This window comes from Phodopus roborovskii, unplaced genomic scaffold, assembly GCF_943737965.1.
Source record: "Phodopus roborovskii unplaced genomic scaffold, PHOROB, whole genome shotgun sequence".
Lineage (NCBI taxonomy): Eukaryota > Metazoa > Chordata > Mammalia > Rodentia > Cricetidae > Phodopus > Phodopus roborovskii.
The window spans coordinates 41,647,450-41,663,913 of NW_026126517.1; the positions used below are offsets into that span (position 1 = coordinate 41,647,450).

The following is a 16,464-nucleotide window of genomic DNA, read 5'->3' on the forward strand; positions in this document are numbered from 1 at the left end:
GTTTCTCTGTGTAATAGCCCTGACTGTCCTGGAACTGACTCTCTAGACCAGGCTGGCCTCGAATTCCACAGAGTTCCAACTCTCACTGCCTCTCGGGTGCTGGGAATAAAGGCATGTACCACTACCCCCTGGGGGACCTTTATTTTTATAAGGTCCAAAGAGCAGGATCCAGTCATACAGTAACTGTTTTCTGGTTCTTTCTAGTCAATAAATTAATATCTAAATTGTATGAGGTGCTGGAAGAGCAAAAGGCTTCACATTCATAGTATGAGGAACTTCAACTCTTAACGTACTTAAATTATTATTCTCTTAAAATAGATGTTAATTTTTAAATTTTCCTTATGTGACTATTAGTACTTGGGCAACCCTCATTAAGCTTGGTTTTTGCTTAACATAGAAAGGGTGTTGCATAGAAACTGCTCATAATGTGAAAAGGTGAGAACAATGATTACATCCTTTAAATGAGTTTGGAAGAGTTCATTCCTGACTACCCCAAAATAAACAAATATATATTTCATGTTGCCCTTTTTATCTCCTTTCTTAGAGTTAGAAATAAGAAGACGGGAGGATGAGTACAGATTTACAAGTAAGTCACCTCCCTCAGGTCTTGTCTGTACTCATTATGGTTTTTTGTTTTTGTTTTTTGTTTGTTTTTTTGTTTTTGTTTCTTTTTTGTTTTTTGCTTTCTGTTTTTTAAGACAGAGTTCTCTTTGTGTAACAGCCTTAGCTGTCCCAAAACTAGCTCTGTAGACTAGGCTGTCCTTGAACTCAGAGATCTTTGCCTCCCAAGGGCTGGGATTAAAGGCATGTGCCACCAACACCCAGCTATTGGTTATGGTTTCTGAGATTTGAATCCCAGTAGTAGTGATATATTCTTCTTGTATATTACCAAGAAAGAGTATTTAAATCTTTCTTGTGTATTATTTAAATGAGTCTATTATATGTGATATATAAATTTGGAACAACTTTTCATAATTTGTATAATTTAGGTATTTTAAATTTATTTTTACTTATATACATTTAGTATATGTGCAGGTAAGTACAGATGAGAGCAGGTTGCACTAGGTTTTTTCTTTTGTTTTTGAAGACAGGGTTTGTTTTCTCTGTGTAGCCTTAGCTGTTTTGTAGACCTGCCTGGTGTTGAACTCACAGAGATCCGCCTGCCTCTGCCTCCCCAGTACTGGGATTAAAGACATGTGACACCACTGCCCGAGTTAAATTTTTTTTGGGGGGGGAGTTTCAAAACAGGGTTTTTCTGGTTTTGAAGGCTGTCCTGGAACTAGCTCTTGTAGACCGGGCTGGTCTCGATGTCACAGACATCTATCTGCCTGCCTCTGCCTCCCGAGTGCTGGGATCAAAGACGTGCACCACCACTGCCTGGCTTAAATTTAAATTTTCTAAGTATGTGCATGTATGCACTTGATATCTGGTTGTGTAGCCAAGGCTGGTCTTGAGTTATAAAGTGAAGTTACAGATACTTGCCACCATGCCTTGACCAAGTGGAAATACTGATATATAATGAATGATATAATAAAAATAAGATAGTTAGTAGGGTTGGAAAGATAGCTCAGTGGCTAAGAGCAGGGTTGCTATCCAGTTTCAGTGACTGGATCCAATGACCTTTTTGTCCTCCATAGGCACTAAACAGGCAAGTGGTGTTCAGACATACAGACTGGCAAAACACCCATACACATAAAAATGGAAAGAAAATGACTGCAATTAGTGTACTAGAATTAGATTATATAAGAATGTAAGGTCTAAACCAGATGTATAAGCCCAGCACTCAGGAGACAAAAGGATGTGAATTCAAGACTATGCAAGCTATGTTGCAAGTCTCAGGCTGGCCTGAGTTTAAATAATAGAGACTCCAGACTGACAGCTGGGGAACCTGCATAAAACCGAACCAGGCACCCTGAATGTGGGTGTCAGTTGGGGGGCTTGGGCAGTCTATGGAACTGCTGGCAGTGGAATCAGTCAGTATTTATCCCTAGTGTTATAAATGGACTTTGGGAGGCCATTCTCTATAGAGAGACACTCAGCCTAGATACACAGGGAGGGCCTAGGTCATGCCCCAAAATATGTGACAGACTTTGATCCTCCATGGAAGGCCTCACCACTCCCTGAGGAGTGGATGGGGGTGGGATGGGGATATGGTGGAGGCATAGGAGGACAGAAGGGAGAGGGAAATGGGATTGATATGTAAAGTAAGATTGTTTTTAATTTAAATAAAAATTTAATCAAAAATAAAAAAGAGACTCTCAAATCTAAATATATAACAGAATCAATACTAACAAATTTAGGCTGATCTCTAGTGGAAGTAGTGTAAATTAATAAAAGAAAGTCTGTAGTTAATAATTTGAAATACTCCTGTGATATGTAGCAATTTAATGTTATGCACATTTAAAGATACTGGTAAAGTGTCTACTATGGTAACAAGACACCTATTATTTACATTTTAAGAAGGAATAGTAGTTAGGAGCCTGTTAAAGCAGTTTGTAATTGTATCAATTGGCTCCTAAACAAAAATTCAAACATTTAAGTATAATTTGATCATTATGTACAGTTTAGTTGTGCCCTATGTAGAAATTCAAGTTCTGAAGTTAGAGCATTAGACCAAAGTCATATAATAGAAAGTTTGCATTTGATGTGTAAAGCCTGACGGCCAGACTTCAATCCTCAGAACCCACATCAAGGTGGGAGGAAACTACAAAGTTGTCCCCTGACATCCACATCTACATCTCCCAGCTTGTGTGCTCCACCCCAAGCCTTTTCTCCTTGCTTATAGTAATCATAATAAGATAATTTAAAAAGAAATTTTTGTGCCAGGGTTTCCCTATGAAGCCATGACTGTTCTGGAACTCAATCTTTATCAAATTCACAGAAATCCTCCTGCCTCTGCCTGTCAAGTACTGGAATTAAAGGAATGCACCTCAACCACCAGGCTTAAAAAGTATTCTTAATTAGAAATCTGATTTAGTTCTTAGATGCAATTGGTTTTTCTCCATTATTGGAGCAAAAACAGTTTCTTTGTTTCTTTTCCTTTTCCCTTTGTTTCTTTGTGTCAGCTTGCCTTCTATTCGTCTGTCAGTTCTCCCTTCCTCCTACCTTCCCTCCCTCCCTCCCTCCTGGGTCCTCCTTCCACCTGACAAGGTTCTTCTTTGTAGCCCTGGCTGTCCTAGAACTCATTCTGTAGATCAGACCAGACTGGCCTCAAACTCAGAGGTCTGCCTACTTTTGTCTCCTTCCTGGATTAAAGGTGTGGACCACTGCTGCCCAGCTGTAACATTGTTAAATAGAGTGCCAAATACAAAGCGTATTTTGAATTTATACTGTATGAATAACTTTTTTTCTCTTGGTGGTACTGAAGAATGAATCTAGAGCCTCATGCACTAACTAAACAAGTGCCCTGCCACGGAGCAATGTTCCTAGTCTTTGCATGAGTAATGAAACTATTAGAAAATAGCAGTAATAAGAGAAAGTGCTCCTATAAATAAATAATCCTTATCTTATAGGTAGACACTATGCTGTTTTATATGTATGTGATCAGTTAATCTTTCCTAAACATGCAAGACACAAACTTTTATTTTCACCCCTATTTTATAGATGAGAAAATTGGAGGACACAAATATAAGCAATTTACCCATTGTCACACACCTGTTGAGTTTCATGCCTCTGACCATCACATTAACCTCATAGTTCTCATTGTGGAGAATTACTTACACAGTGAGAAATAGCTGGAATGGAGGGCTAACTGAAAGTAGACTCATCTCAAAGTATAATGTAGGGCACATACTCATAAGATAGAATAATAGACATTATCTTTACCAATTAAATTAATAATTTGCCTGTTTTATTATATATATCTGTGAACCCACATAGCATGTATGAAGATCAGAGGACCACTTCCAGAGCCACTCTGAAGCAGGATCTTTCTCTTGTTTTTGCTCCTGCCCTGTGTATTCCAGGGCATCTCTCAGTACAGATGGGCTTCAGGGATTAACAAGGTTTTTCTTGTTATTCAGCTAGGGCTTTTTTCTACTGGACAATCTACTGCTTCCCTCATTTTTTTTTAAACTTAAGTGATTGAGTAAATAAAACACATATGTCATGTAGCTTTGTTATAATTTATCTGTTGTAATTTTTTTTGTTTTGTTTCTCTGTAAGAACCTTAGCTATCTTGGAGCTAGCTCTGTAGACCAAACTAGCCTTGAATTTAAGGAGATCTGCCTTCCAAGTGCCAGAACTAAAGGCATGTGCCACTACTGTCCAGCATATCTTGTAATTTTAAAGAAATTAATCATTTTTCTTCATTAGACATAGCCAAATCAAAATCAGTCTCTTCCCTTATCACCATAGTTCCTAATTAGGTTTTCTAGAAACTAAAATGAAAATTTTGCCAATAACAGCCAAACTCAGACTTTTCTTTAGCTAATGTAAATAATAATGTTGTGAATTACTAACTCTCAAGGACTTTACAACTTGAATTCTGTGTGTGTATATATATATATATATATATATATATATATATATATATACATACATACATACATATGTATATATATATATTGCATTAATAATCTTAATGACTACAGTAACTGTTTGCCTTAAGCATGATTATTTTCAAAGTGATGGTTGATAATAGAACAAAAATAATTGATGTGACTGCTGAACTATTGCTCTTCTGTTGGCCTGTTTAAAATGATCACTAGACAGCACGATTATAGCCTTTTTTGGTTTTTCAAGACAGGGTTTCTCTAGTTTTAGAGGCTGTCCTGGAACTAGCTCTTATAGACCAGGGTGGTCTACAAAACCACAGAGATCTGCCTGCCTCTGCCTCCTGAGTTCTGGGATCAAAGGTGTGTGCCACCACTGCCCAGCTTTACACTATGATATTCTTAACTCATTTCTTAGAAGCAACTTAAAAATTAACTCAGGGGACTGAAGAGATGGCTCAGTGGTTTACAACACTTGATGCTTTTGCAGAGGATCTGAATTCAGTTCCCAGCACTCACATGGTGACCATGTGTAATCCCAGTTCTGGAGGATCCAGTACCCTCATTTTGACCTCAAGGTCATAGGCGTGCACATGGTATACATATATGCAAGACGTACATGTAAAATATAAAATCCAAAATTATTAGCAAGTATCAAATAACTACAGAAACCTTAAGTAACAAGAACTGAGGGCAATTTGGGGTAGATACTCTTTAAAGCTGTGAATTCATTCTCCTACTCAAGAGAAAAAAAAATCAACATTCATTTTATAAACTAAGATTTCACCAACAGTTACCATCTTTCCTAGTAAAGTATTTTGTCTGATGAAGGGCCCAGAAAGATCCAGTAAAAATCATTTATTCAGAAGAGGTTATTGATACTGAGGTTTACACACTTGGTTTCCTGCTATACAAAAAGAAACATTTTTATTGGAAGGTTAGACTAGAAAAGGCCTGTGTCACAACAGAAGCATGTCAGGGAAGCTAGACAACTTTCCATGATTGCATAAGCAGGAGTCAGCCAGATTGAGACTAGAACCCAAGTTTTCTTATTTCCTGGTCCTCCTCCTTTCTTTGTTCTTTCTCCATATAGCTCTGGTTTGCCTGGAACTCACTAGGTGGTCCCAACTTCCTTGAACTCACAAGAGCTCTCTGCCAGCCTATGCTTTCCTAAAAGTGTGCCCTCCCATACTTGGTCCCATTCATTGCCCACCCCCTCCCCGTGTAGTTTAGCTTTGCATTTGCATAGAAAGGAAGACAGACAGATCTTAATTTTGCATATTATCTTGAAATCAGTTATACTGTATCCTCACAACAACAGTTGATTGGTTGAAGTTAATAGGACAGGCAGCAATGCTGTTTTATAGTAGGAAGCAGAATCAGTAAATTGTGCAAGATTGTGCAGCTCTTTAGAGGCAAAGAATCTTTGTCAAATCTTGTCAATTTGAAATTCTCTTTTAGGTAAAACAGTGCTGACATATTTGTGTTGTTTCCAATAGTGGCTTTTTTTTGGTATGTAAGATTGTATGGACGATTTTCCAAGTAAATTCAGGTGCTGCGCTCTAGTAATCCCTTTGATATTTTCCCCCAGAGTTGCTTCAGATTGCTGGAATTAGTCCACATGGCAATGCCTTAGGAGCATCTATGCAGCAGCAGGTTAATCAGCAAATGCCCCAGGAAAAACGAGGAGGCGAGGTATTGGATTCTTCTCATGATGATATAAAACTTGAAAAAAGTAATATTTTGCTGCTTGGACCAACTGGGTCAGGTAAATAATATTTGGGGAAACCTTACTACTCATTTTTTTTTTGTTGTTGTTGTTGTTTTTAAATAGAGAGTGATACTATAACCTATACCTTGTAACTATAGTGGATTCTGGCTCAGGCATGCATATAATCAGAACAGTTGGGAGGCTGATGCCAGAAGATTGCCACAAGTGTGAAGCCAACTTGAAACCTGTTTCAAAAAACAGAAAAGTCTAAGGTTGTTCTGGCTACATCATTAGTGTTCACTATTTAGGCCGAAAACTGACTTTGAGATAATGGTGTGGCCCTTTGGGCTAATTACAAACAGTTTTGTTTTTTTTTTGGGGGGGGGGGTTGGTTTCAAGACAGGTTTCTCTGTATTGCTTTGGAACCTGCCTCTGCCTCCCAAGTGCTGGGATTAAAGGCATGCACCACATTAATTATGTAAATTTCTAACTTTGTAAAAGGACCAATTAAAAATGAGATTTGAATATAGTAGAAAAAGGTACAAGAATTAATGTCTCAAGTTTCATTATATACTTACAGCTTATTTTTGTAGAAAAATTGTAAGACAGTATTTTTTTTTTTTAATTACTCTTTGTTTGTAGGTAAAACCCTGCTGGCACAAACTTTAGCTAAATGCCTTGATGTTCCTTTTGCTATCTGTGACTGTACGACTCTGACTCAGGCTGGATATGTAGGCGAAGATATTGAATCTGTAATTGCAAAACTTCTCCAAGATGCCAATTATAATGTAGAGAAAGCACAACAAGGTATGTTGTAAAGTATAACTTATGGAAGGGTTTAGAAAACAATCTAATATTAAATAGTAGTATAATTCTCATTTGAGTGAAGGGCTAACTAACATTTTCTAATTATTGGAAAGCACCTGATGTTATATTATACATTCTATCATGCTTCTTTGCTATGTCTTATGGTTGCAAAGGTAGGGCAAAAACAGACTATTACTGTTCTTTTAGATTTTAATATTCCCAATGGTTTTCTTGTTCTTCCTCCTCTCCAGATTTCCAGTGCTGTGGGTGGGGAAAGGTTGGGAACAGGGACAAAGGCAAGACTGAATAAGCATTTGTTACAGTAAAATTATAGTAATTAAGTAGCAATGAAATAATTTTATGGTTGTGGTCACCATAACATGAGGAATTGTATTAAAGGTTTACAACATTAGGAAGGTTGAAACCACTGCTCTAAGACAAGGCTCTAGGTGATAGATCACTGAAATGGCTCAGCAGACAAAAGCACTTGCCAGGAAACTTGATGACCTAAGTTCAGTCATCAGAGCCCACATAGGTGAAGGAGAGAGCCAACACTGTAAGCTTTCCCCCAACCACTACACATGCTATGACACATGCATTTCCATATACATGCAAACACACTAAGTAAATAAATGTGTATTTTGGGGAAAGAGGGAAGAATAAGCTGAGAAGTTTTACTAGTTCTGTCAAATGCCTCATTCCTTCATGCTGTATCTTACCTCCCCCCCCCAAAAGTATTTATTAGTCACATATAGATGAGTAGACTATAGACTCTTGTCAGTTAGCATTTTGGTTATCATCCTCAAATTATATGCTATAGAATCAATTCATGAAAAAATGAAGAAGATATTCTTAATGGTGGAACCTTTACATGTTAAGTGTAAAAAAACAAAAAAGACTAACTTTACTTTGTAGCTATCCAGTCTTTTAAAACTGAGACTATCTTGTGCCTTTCTTTTTCATATTATAAATAGAATCCTCCTTAAATTGTAGGAATTGTCTTTCTGGATGAAGTAGATAAGATTGGCAGTGTGCCAGGCATTCATCAGTTACGGGATGTAGGTGGAGAAGGCGTTCAGCAAGTAAGCAGTTGAATATTTTGTTCAAGCCCACTAAAAGGAAGGGAATACATCAGCTTCCCAAGTATTGTACGTTTGGTTTCACATTCAATTAGATTGTTTTATTATTTCTCCCACCCTAAAATTCATATGCCACTTTATTTATTTATTATGGGTTTTTTAGACAAGGCCTGCATAGTAGTCCATGCTGCCCTTAAATTTGCAGCAGTATTATTCTTCACCCTGCTGAATGCTGGGATTACAGGCATGTACTACCTAGCTTTATATGTTATTTAAAGTAGGTCAAGATCTTAAAAAGAGGTTATTAATGGTTTTAAATAAGAAAGTCCATTCCTTAGGAAATTTAAAGTATTTTTAAAAACAGAAAAAGATAAGATTAATCTTTGTTTTAGTTTTATTCTTCAAAGGCTCTTGTAAACATTTCTAGACAACTGAAGACTAGACATGAATAACCCATCCATGTTTCTTAATCCTCCTATTTAATTTTGGGTATAAAGGTCAATAGTGTAAAGGGCTTGCCTTGTATGCTCAAAGCCCTGGGTTCAATCCCCAGCACCAAAAGAAGTAGAGGAAAGGAGAGATGAGAAGGAAAAGAAAAAAGGAAAGGGAAGAAAAGACATTGGCACACATCTGTAATCCCTGGGCCTCCATGGTCCTGGAAGGAGGATCAGGAGTTCAGTGTCATCATTGCCTACATAGTAAGCTTGAGATGACCTCCATGGTATTTGTCCAAAAAAAAAAAAAAAAAAAAAAAAGGTATAAAACAGCATTTCATTTCTTGTAGAATCATATAATAAGTCACCATCTGTTTTCTCTCCACATTAATAAACTTAATCTCTAATGGCAATTAGCTGTGACAAGCCAATTTTTTTGGACAGATAAAGAATTATGACTGTACTTATCAAATATGTGGATAATTGCCCCCTTCCAGTGGTCCAGAGCATCCAAGCTGGATAATCTTTTTATGAAGGCATCTCAAAATATACTCTCAAAAGCTGACTATAATATTAAATTAAAATGAAAGAATTTATGTGAAAGTTTGATTATGTGCACTGTTTTTACTTCCATTTTACAGAGCCCTCATTCTCTGTATTAAGAGTTTCCATCAAGCTAGGTATGGTGGCTCATGCCTGTAATTCAGCACTTGGAGAGGCTGAGGTGGGAGGATCACTGTTTGAGACCAGCCTGGGCTACTTAGTGACTTGAGGAGGGGTGGGATGGGGGAGGGGATTAGGTGGGGAGAGGAATACTACCATCAAACTCAACATCCTTAGATGACCATTTCCTGAATTGCAGTTCTTTTTTGAAGTACCAAAGTGATAAGTGCAGCTGGTTTTTATTTTGGTCATAGAAATGTGGGAGTTTTTGTTAGTTACACTCATTGGCCATAACCATGTATTATTCTCACCCACATCCTATTCTTTGTATATAATAATGATAACACTATAATTCATTCATTATCAGGGTTTATTAAAACTTCTAGAAGGCACAGTAGTCAATGTTCCAGAAAAGAATTCTCGAAAACTCCGTGGAGAGACAGTTCAAGTTGATACAACAAATGTCCTGTTTGTAGCATCTGGTGCTTTTAATGGCTTAGACAGAATCATCAGCAGGAGGAAGAATGAAAAAGTAAGCATTTCCTTTGAAATTCTGCATGAGATAACATAAAATTTCATAGGATGGACACTCAAGCTTCAGTTCTCTTATCTACTGGTTACCAGTTACTGAATTTTTTTTTTAAATAAATCTAATGTATGTCTAGTTGTTTAAATTTTAGAGTAGATCCCTATTTGTTTGAATAAGTAGTAAGATTCCCCGATATTAGCTATACATAATGGTGCCTGCCTTTAATCCCAGCACTTGGGAAGCAGAAACAGGTGGGCACATCATTATGATTTGACCAGCCTGCTCAGTGAGTTCCAACATTTTGGAAGTCTAACTTGATGAATTTAATCTTTATATTTTGTCTAAGGACTTCTCCTGTTTGAGATTAACTGCAGGAGGAACAAATGTACTAGAGCAGCTGTGGCCTAGCAAACAGCTTGTCTCGTTGCCCATTTGTCATAAATTTGTCATAAATCACTGCTGGCTTTTTCAAATAGAAGGAACAATGGGAAGGACTGTGATTTTACTGAGTTTTGTTGATGTTTCTTGTAAAAACATTCTTAAAAAGCCATTATTTTAATTGGGGCTTGTATTTCAGGGTGCACATCCAGCACCAAGTAGTCAGTTGGTTACAGTAAAATATAATGGTGATAATTTAGTGGGTGACAAGAAACCCAGAGCATCCCTGTATTTCTCATGCTTTTGTGTTTTATCTAGTAGCCACTGGCATATTACATAACATTTCTAAGTGGATGTATTGTAGATAACTTTCTGACAGTTGCTTTAAGTTGTCCTTAAACTCTTACTGTATTAGTTTTAAGTATTAAGTTAGTAGTACTTGCATAGCCTACACTCTGGTCACAGGTACTGAGCCACGTAATCAAGCTTCATTCAGCATAGACCTAAATAGTTAGGTTCTTATTTTAGCCAATTTATTAGTTCTAGCTACTGAAATTCTGCATAAGTTAATAGAGATTCCTCTATTTTCTTTCCTTCATGTGTGAGAAATATAACAAGTAAAGCTTGTATTTTGGATTTCTGTAATAAAGGTAGGACCCTTGTTCTAAAATTAATAATTATTAGTGCTTCTTCAGGCTTTTAAAAAGGATTTAGTGGTAGACATATGTAAAATTAAAAGTAATGCTAAAGTTGATTCTTTAACATGTCAAAAGAGGATTTGCCACATAACTTTAACCTATTGAAAATTAGGCCATTTCATTTAGCTGTGAATTTAATGGGAAATTTAAGACCTGCATTCAAATCTTAGCTTTGCTGCCTAGAGAAACAAGCATTGGTCAAAGTACTTAACCTCTGACCCTGTTTCATATGGGACATAGAGATGTAAAGGACTTTTGCAACATCTATCCACTATTTATAACTTCTTATCATATCTCGAACAGTATCTTGGATTTGGAACACCTTCTAATCTGGGAGAGGGCAGAAGGGCTGCAGCTGCTGCGGACCTTGCTAATCGAAGTGGAGAATCCAATACTCATCAAGATATTGAAGAAAAAGATCGGTTACTCCGTCATGTGGAAGCCAGAGATCTCATTGAATTTGGCATGATACCTGAGTTTGTGGGACGGTTACCTGTGGTGGTTCCTCTGCATAGCCTAGATGAAAAGACACTTGTACAAATACTAACTGAGCCACGTAATGCAATTATTCCTCAATATCAGGCCTTATTCAGCATGGATAAGGTAAAGGTTTTAATTTTTCCTTTTTGTTTTTTTTTTTTGATATTAGAAGTCTATTAAGTTAGCCCAGTATATTAAAAAAGATCCCTGTTCAACTGAATACCAGCCTATTTATTCTTTCTTCACTTAGTACAGGTTTAAGAAGGCACAAAGTGTTACATTCAGCATTTGAAAGTTGTTTTTATTTTTCTGAATTAAAAATGACTACTGGAGCATAAAATACAAATATACAGAGAAGTGTCAGCCTAGCTCACTCAGCCTTTCTAAGCCAAATACATAGAATTGTCCTTTCAGCTTTGCTAGTCTGAATGCTTTTGCAGTTCACATACTGTGTGTATTTTTATAGACATTTACCTAAGTCATTTTATTAGTTCTTACACTCCAGCCAGCACATCCAATCAGATAAATTTTGAGTTTTATATAAGCACTTTACCCCTGAGCTACATACGCAGCCCAAGGAACAAATTTGTGACTCATCATAGTGACAGTACCATTGGTTAATTGATTTAAAAAATACTGCCTGAGAATGATGTTCTAGGGTTTTGTTTGTTTGTTTGCTTGTTTTGGTGGGTTTTGTTTTGTTTTTTTCTGAGAAAGGGCTTCTCTTCATAACAGCCCTGGCTATCCTAGAACTCTCTTTCTAGGCCAGGCTGGCCTTGAACTCAGATCTGCCTGCCTTTGTCTCCCAAGTGCTGGAATTAAAATCATGTGTCACTACTGCATAGCAAAGTTGACAGTCTAAAGTATCATAAACAATGATTTTTAAATTTGCCTTTTTAAAAATCGGTTAAGAGTGTTACACTCTTTAAATTTTACTCAGACAGCTGGGGGAACAGCTGAAGGGTAAAGGGCAAGGCCATGTGTTCAATCCCCAGCACTATAGCCATAAAGACCATCTATGATGAGGTCTAATCCATAAGGGGCTAAGGTCTGTCAGCTAGAGGCCACACTAGCCTAGCCTCTATCTCTCTTGCCTTTTCCTGAGCCTCAGTTTACTTAGCTTTCTAGGACTTATTTATCTGTGAAATAGTCATTGGGAAGAATGATAATGGCACTATAGTTAGATCAAATGCTATGTATTTGTATTAGGAAAAGATCACCAAGTACTTGCTTATGTTTTCATTTGTCTTTTTTCCATCTATATAGTGTGAACTGAATGTTACTGAGGATGCTTTGAAAGCCATAGCTAGATTGGCACTGGAACGGAAAACAGGTGCACGAGGTCTTCGGTCCATAATGGTAAGTTGAAGTTACAAAATTAACAACAAACCCCCTAGATTATTATTGATCTTAAAGTTAGTGTTTTGCACTTGCCAGCATATGTATGTGTGTATTTGTTTACATGCATGTAGATTGGTGTTGAGACTGGGTCTCACTATGTCGCTCTGGCTGTCCTGAAATTCACTTTGCAGACCTTGCTGGCCTTAAACTCAGATGTGTTTGCTTCTCCTCCCAAGGGCTGGAATTAAAGATGTGGGCTATCCTGCCCCTACAGATGTCTTCCTTAATCATTTTATTTACTGAGAATGGGTCTCTTGCTGAACCTAGAGTCCCTGGTGTTTAAGGTTATTACTAAGGTCAGACATAGCCAGGCAAACTGGAAGAACAGGTGATTTAGTTGACATGGCTAGAAAATTTGTGTCAGCAGTTCCCTTTGTCCCTACCTTTAGGAAAAATTGGTTTTCTAAAGTTTTCTTAAGGTAAGTGTTCATTTGAATCAAAGTTTGAAATGGAAGGACTTGGTAGAAGTGATTTTAGGATTAATTGACATAAAAGTAAGGAGATTATGAGTTGACCCCCTCAGTCATAGAAGAGACCAGGCACCAGGCAGTAGCGTGTGATTGTGAAACTACAGGCTGTGTATGTGCATGGTGCTTGCTAGGCAGAACAGTAAGCTCTTGACTTATTTATAAAATGACTTGAATGTAATTAGAAGCTATTTTAATAAAGCAAATATGGAGGCTTTCTCATTGATTAAAATTGAATTTTTAAATATACTTTTCCTCCTCATTTATTACTTTTTCTCTCTTTAGGAAAAGCTGTTACTAGAACCAATGTTTGAAGTTCCTAATTCTGACATTGTGTGTGTGGAAGTTGACAAGGACGTAGTAGAAGGAAAAAAGGAACCAGGATACATTCGGTAAAACATACTCTAGAGCCAGATTAGAGCCAAAAGTTAAGGTCCTTACTGCTTCAGCTTATCGGTCTGTCATTGAAAACCTGTGTAGCTTTTTATTTGTAAGGATAATAATAATGAATTTTGTGTTTAAAAAAAAAAGAAAAAAAAATCTAATAGGTCATATAATTTTGAAAACTGATCTTCAAAATTAGCCTCTACTTTTTCTGAAATGTACTTTATTTATATGGGTGCTTTGTGTGAATGTACATTTGTGCATCAGAAGAGGGCATTTGATCCCATGGCACTTCAGTTATGGATGGTTGTGATCCATCATGTGGGTCCTGGGAATTGGACTCTGTATTTGGAAGAGCAGTCAGTGCTCTTGACCACTATAGCAGGAATTCTAGTTGATATTAATATTAAAAAATCCAGAGTCAGATATTGGGGTTGTAGCTGAAGGTCAGGAAAGCAAGCAGCCAGCCACTTGAGAGTTCTCACCTCCACCTGAAGGGGCCATTCTGTCCTCAGTGTGTCCCTCCAGATTGCACTGTTCTGCACTGCTCCTCAGACTGCACTGAGCTCCTGTCTCCTCCCACCTTATACTGGTGCTGGGATTAAGGCATGGAATCCCAAATGCTGAGATTACCTTTTTGTGAACTGTATTTCTCTATAGACTGAATCACTGTCGTGTAGCTCACAGTGGCCTAGAACTCACAAAGATCTGTCTGCCTCTGTATCCTGAGTGCTGGGATTAAAGGTGTGTGCCACCACTACCTGACCTCTATGGCTAACTAGAGTAGCTAGCTTTGCACTCTGATTTTTAGGAAAGCGTTATTTGTTAGATCATAAACAAAGTATCATCACAAACTGCTTTGTTAGATCACAAACAAAAATATCATCACAGACTGTTGAGCCATTCCTCCAACCCCACCTCTACTTTTTCTGCAACAAGCAGTATACAAAAGAGACATATATCCGTGTATAAGGGGAATGCCGGTAATGCCAGCATTTTAATCTCCGTCTACACTATGAATTTGAGGTAAGCTGTAATACATCATCAGACATTGTATCAAAACAAAACCATGAGGCACAGACAGGCAGATCCTCTGAGTTTGAGGCCAGCGTGCCTCATGGGTAGAGTTCCAAGACAACCAGGCTTACACCTTGTCTCAAAAAGTGGAAAAAAAAAAAAACAAAAAAATAGACTTTAGGTATTCAAAATGCAGATATTAAAATATATTGATGCTAATTTTCTAATTGGTGAATGATTTTTTTTTTCATGGCTTGTCCTATGTGTTTATTTTTTGGACCCAAGCTGGCCTTGAAGTCACTAGCTAGTAATGATAGCCTTGAACTCCTGAGTGCTGGGATTACTGGTGTGCACGCACTAAGCACATTCAGCTCTTTTTAATGGCTTTCATAAGTCCAAAACCTTGTTTACAGAATTGACAGATTTGACAGTTATGCTTTATCCTAGGAGTCAGCAGGCTTTCTCCCTAATTTCTATACTACTGCTGCTCAAAACCTCCCCCAGCACAGAAGCTGCCTCACACAACACATAAATTGATGAGCATGTCAGTATCCCAGTTGTTTAGAGAGCAGACAATGGCTGATTTGGTTCATAAGTTGCAGTGCATTTCAGCAGTCGCTTTATTAGTGAAATCATTGAACTCTTGTATGACTTAATCCCCCTATTTCACCACTAAGCAATTCTAATATTTAAAAAAAAATGCTAGTTTTCTATTTTGAAGGGTTATTTAGCTATAAAGATTAGTTTACTAATCTGAGTCTAAAAAATAATATTCACCTAATTTTGTTTGGAAAAAAAAAAAATGGCTTTTCATTACAGGGCTCCATCGAAAGAGTCCTCTGAAGAGGAGTATGATTCTGGAGTTGAGGAGGATGGATGGCCTCGGCAAGCGGATGCTGCAAACAGCTAAACTGTCAGAGTCCTGCCTGTACATACAGTTTTCCCTTGTTCTGTTTAGGGTCATAACAGTTTCCGCAGTCTGGCATTAAAGGCATTGAATCTATCTTGGATATCATACATGGTCAGAAGCCTTTAAGAAAAAGAATCCGATCATGTATATTATTGTAACATCACATTGATTTATACTGAAAACAGTACATGGACTTTAATGATACAATGTTTAGAGATAAAAATGTACATTATTTTGGTTCTGTTTTTTAAAAATATGCTTTAACAAAATTCTTAGGAATTCTTTTAAGCAATGCAGGTAACTGTGGACTTTACAATAATGTTACTCTACAAATGAGAAAATAAATTCTTTAAAGTTGTGTATTGGGATCCCATTCTTTAGTGTACCTTTTTCTACCCACATTCCCTGGAAATATTAGAATTTTTATTTAAAAAAGAAAAACTGGACCAAGTAGTTTTCAGATATTGAAAAATACCTTGAAAACCCCACATTTTGATGAAATGTCTATTCTTAGTCTTTTCTGGCTGGTACCATAAAAACAGATCCATTCTCTTGGATGACTTGTCTTACTTATTTGCCATCTTTGAATTATTTTTAGTACCATCTGTTTGTAGATGGAATTAATAGTCTGATTTAAATATTCAGGAGATCATAGACAACTAATTCATTAAGTATCATGCTGTGTCAGCCATGTACCAGACTAAATAAAAATATCTTAATAGTGTACAATTTTCATAAAGTACTGAATTTGGTTTTTGTCTATTGGTGCTAGATATCTGTCAGGTTTTTGGCTGTACAAAGCAATGTCCTCACTGACATTTATTACTACTTTGTATTATAAGGCAAAACAAAGACATGAGGGTGAGGTAAACTCAAATGAAAATTGCAAAATTAAGTATCCTTTGTTACTTTCAAAATGTTACAAGTTTTTATAACATGCATTTAATTCAGTCATATTTGAAGTTCTTTACATCACGGTAACAGTAAGTATTCTTTTTTTTTTTTTTTTTTTT

At 37.0% G+C, this 16,464-nt stretch overlaps 1 protein-coding gene across 2 annotated transcripts in view; it reads left to right on the plus strand.

The window, feature by feature from the left end:
• Positions 1–15,809, plus strand: part of Clpx (caseinolytic mitochondrial matrix peptidase chaperone subunit X) — a 33,945-nt gene extending 18,136 nt beyond the window's left edge. Inside the window, exons 6-14 of one of the 2 annotated variants that reach the window (XM_051197777.1) lie at positions 545–586; positions 6,085–6,261; positions 6,847–7,011; positions 8,005–8,093; positions 9,555–9,719; positions 11,096–11,395; positions 12,539–12,631; positions 13,426–13,532; positions 15,361–15,809. In XM_051197777.1, the coding sequence (XP_051053734.1) occupies positions 545–586; positions 6,085–6,261; positions 6,847–7,011; positions 8,005–8,093; positions 9,555–9,719; positions 11,096–11,395; positions 12,539–12,631; positions 13,426–13,532; positions 15,361–15,451 (1,229 nt within the window). In that variant the 3' untranslated portion in view covers positions 15,452–15,809. The remainder of the gene's footprint in view (positions 1–544; positions 587–6,084; positions 6,262–6,846; positions 7,012–8,004; positions 8,094–9,554; positions 9,720–11,095; positions 11,396–12,538; positions 12,632–13,425; positions 13,533–15,360) is intronic. The other variant, XM_051197778.1, reaches the window with a different exon arrangement.
• Positions 15,810–16,464: the final 655 nt, after the last annotated feature.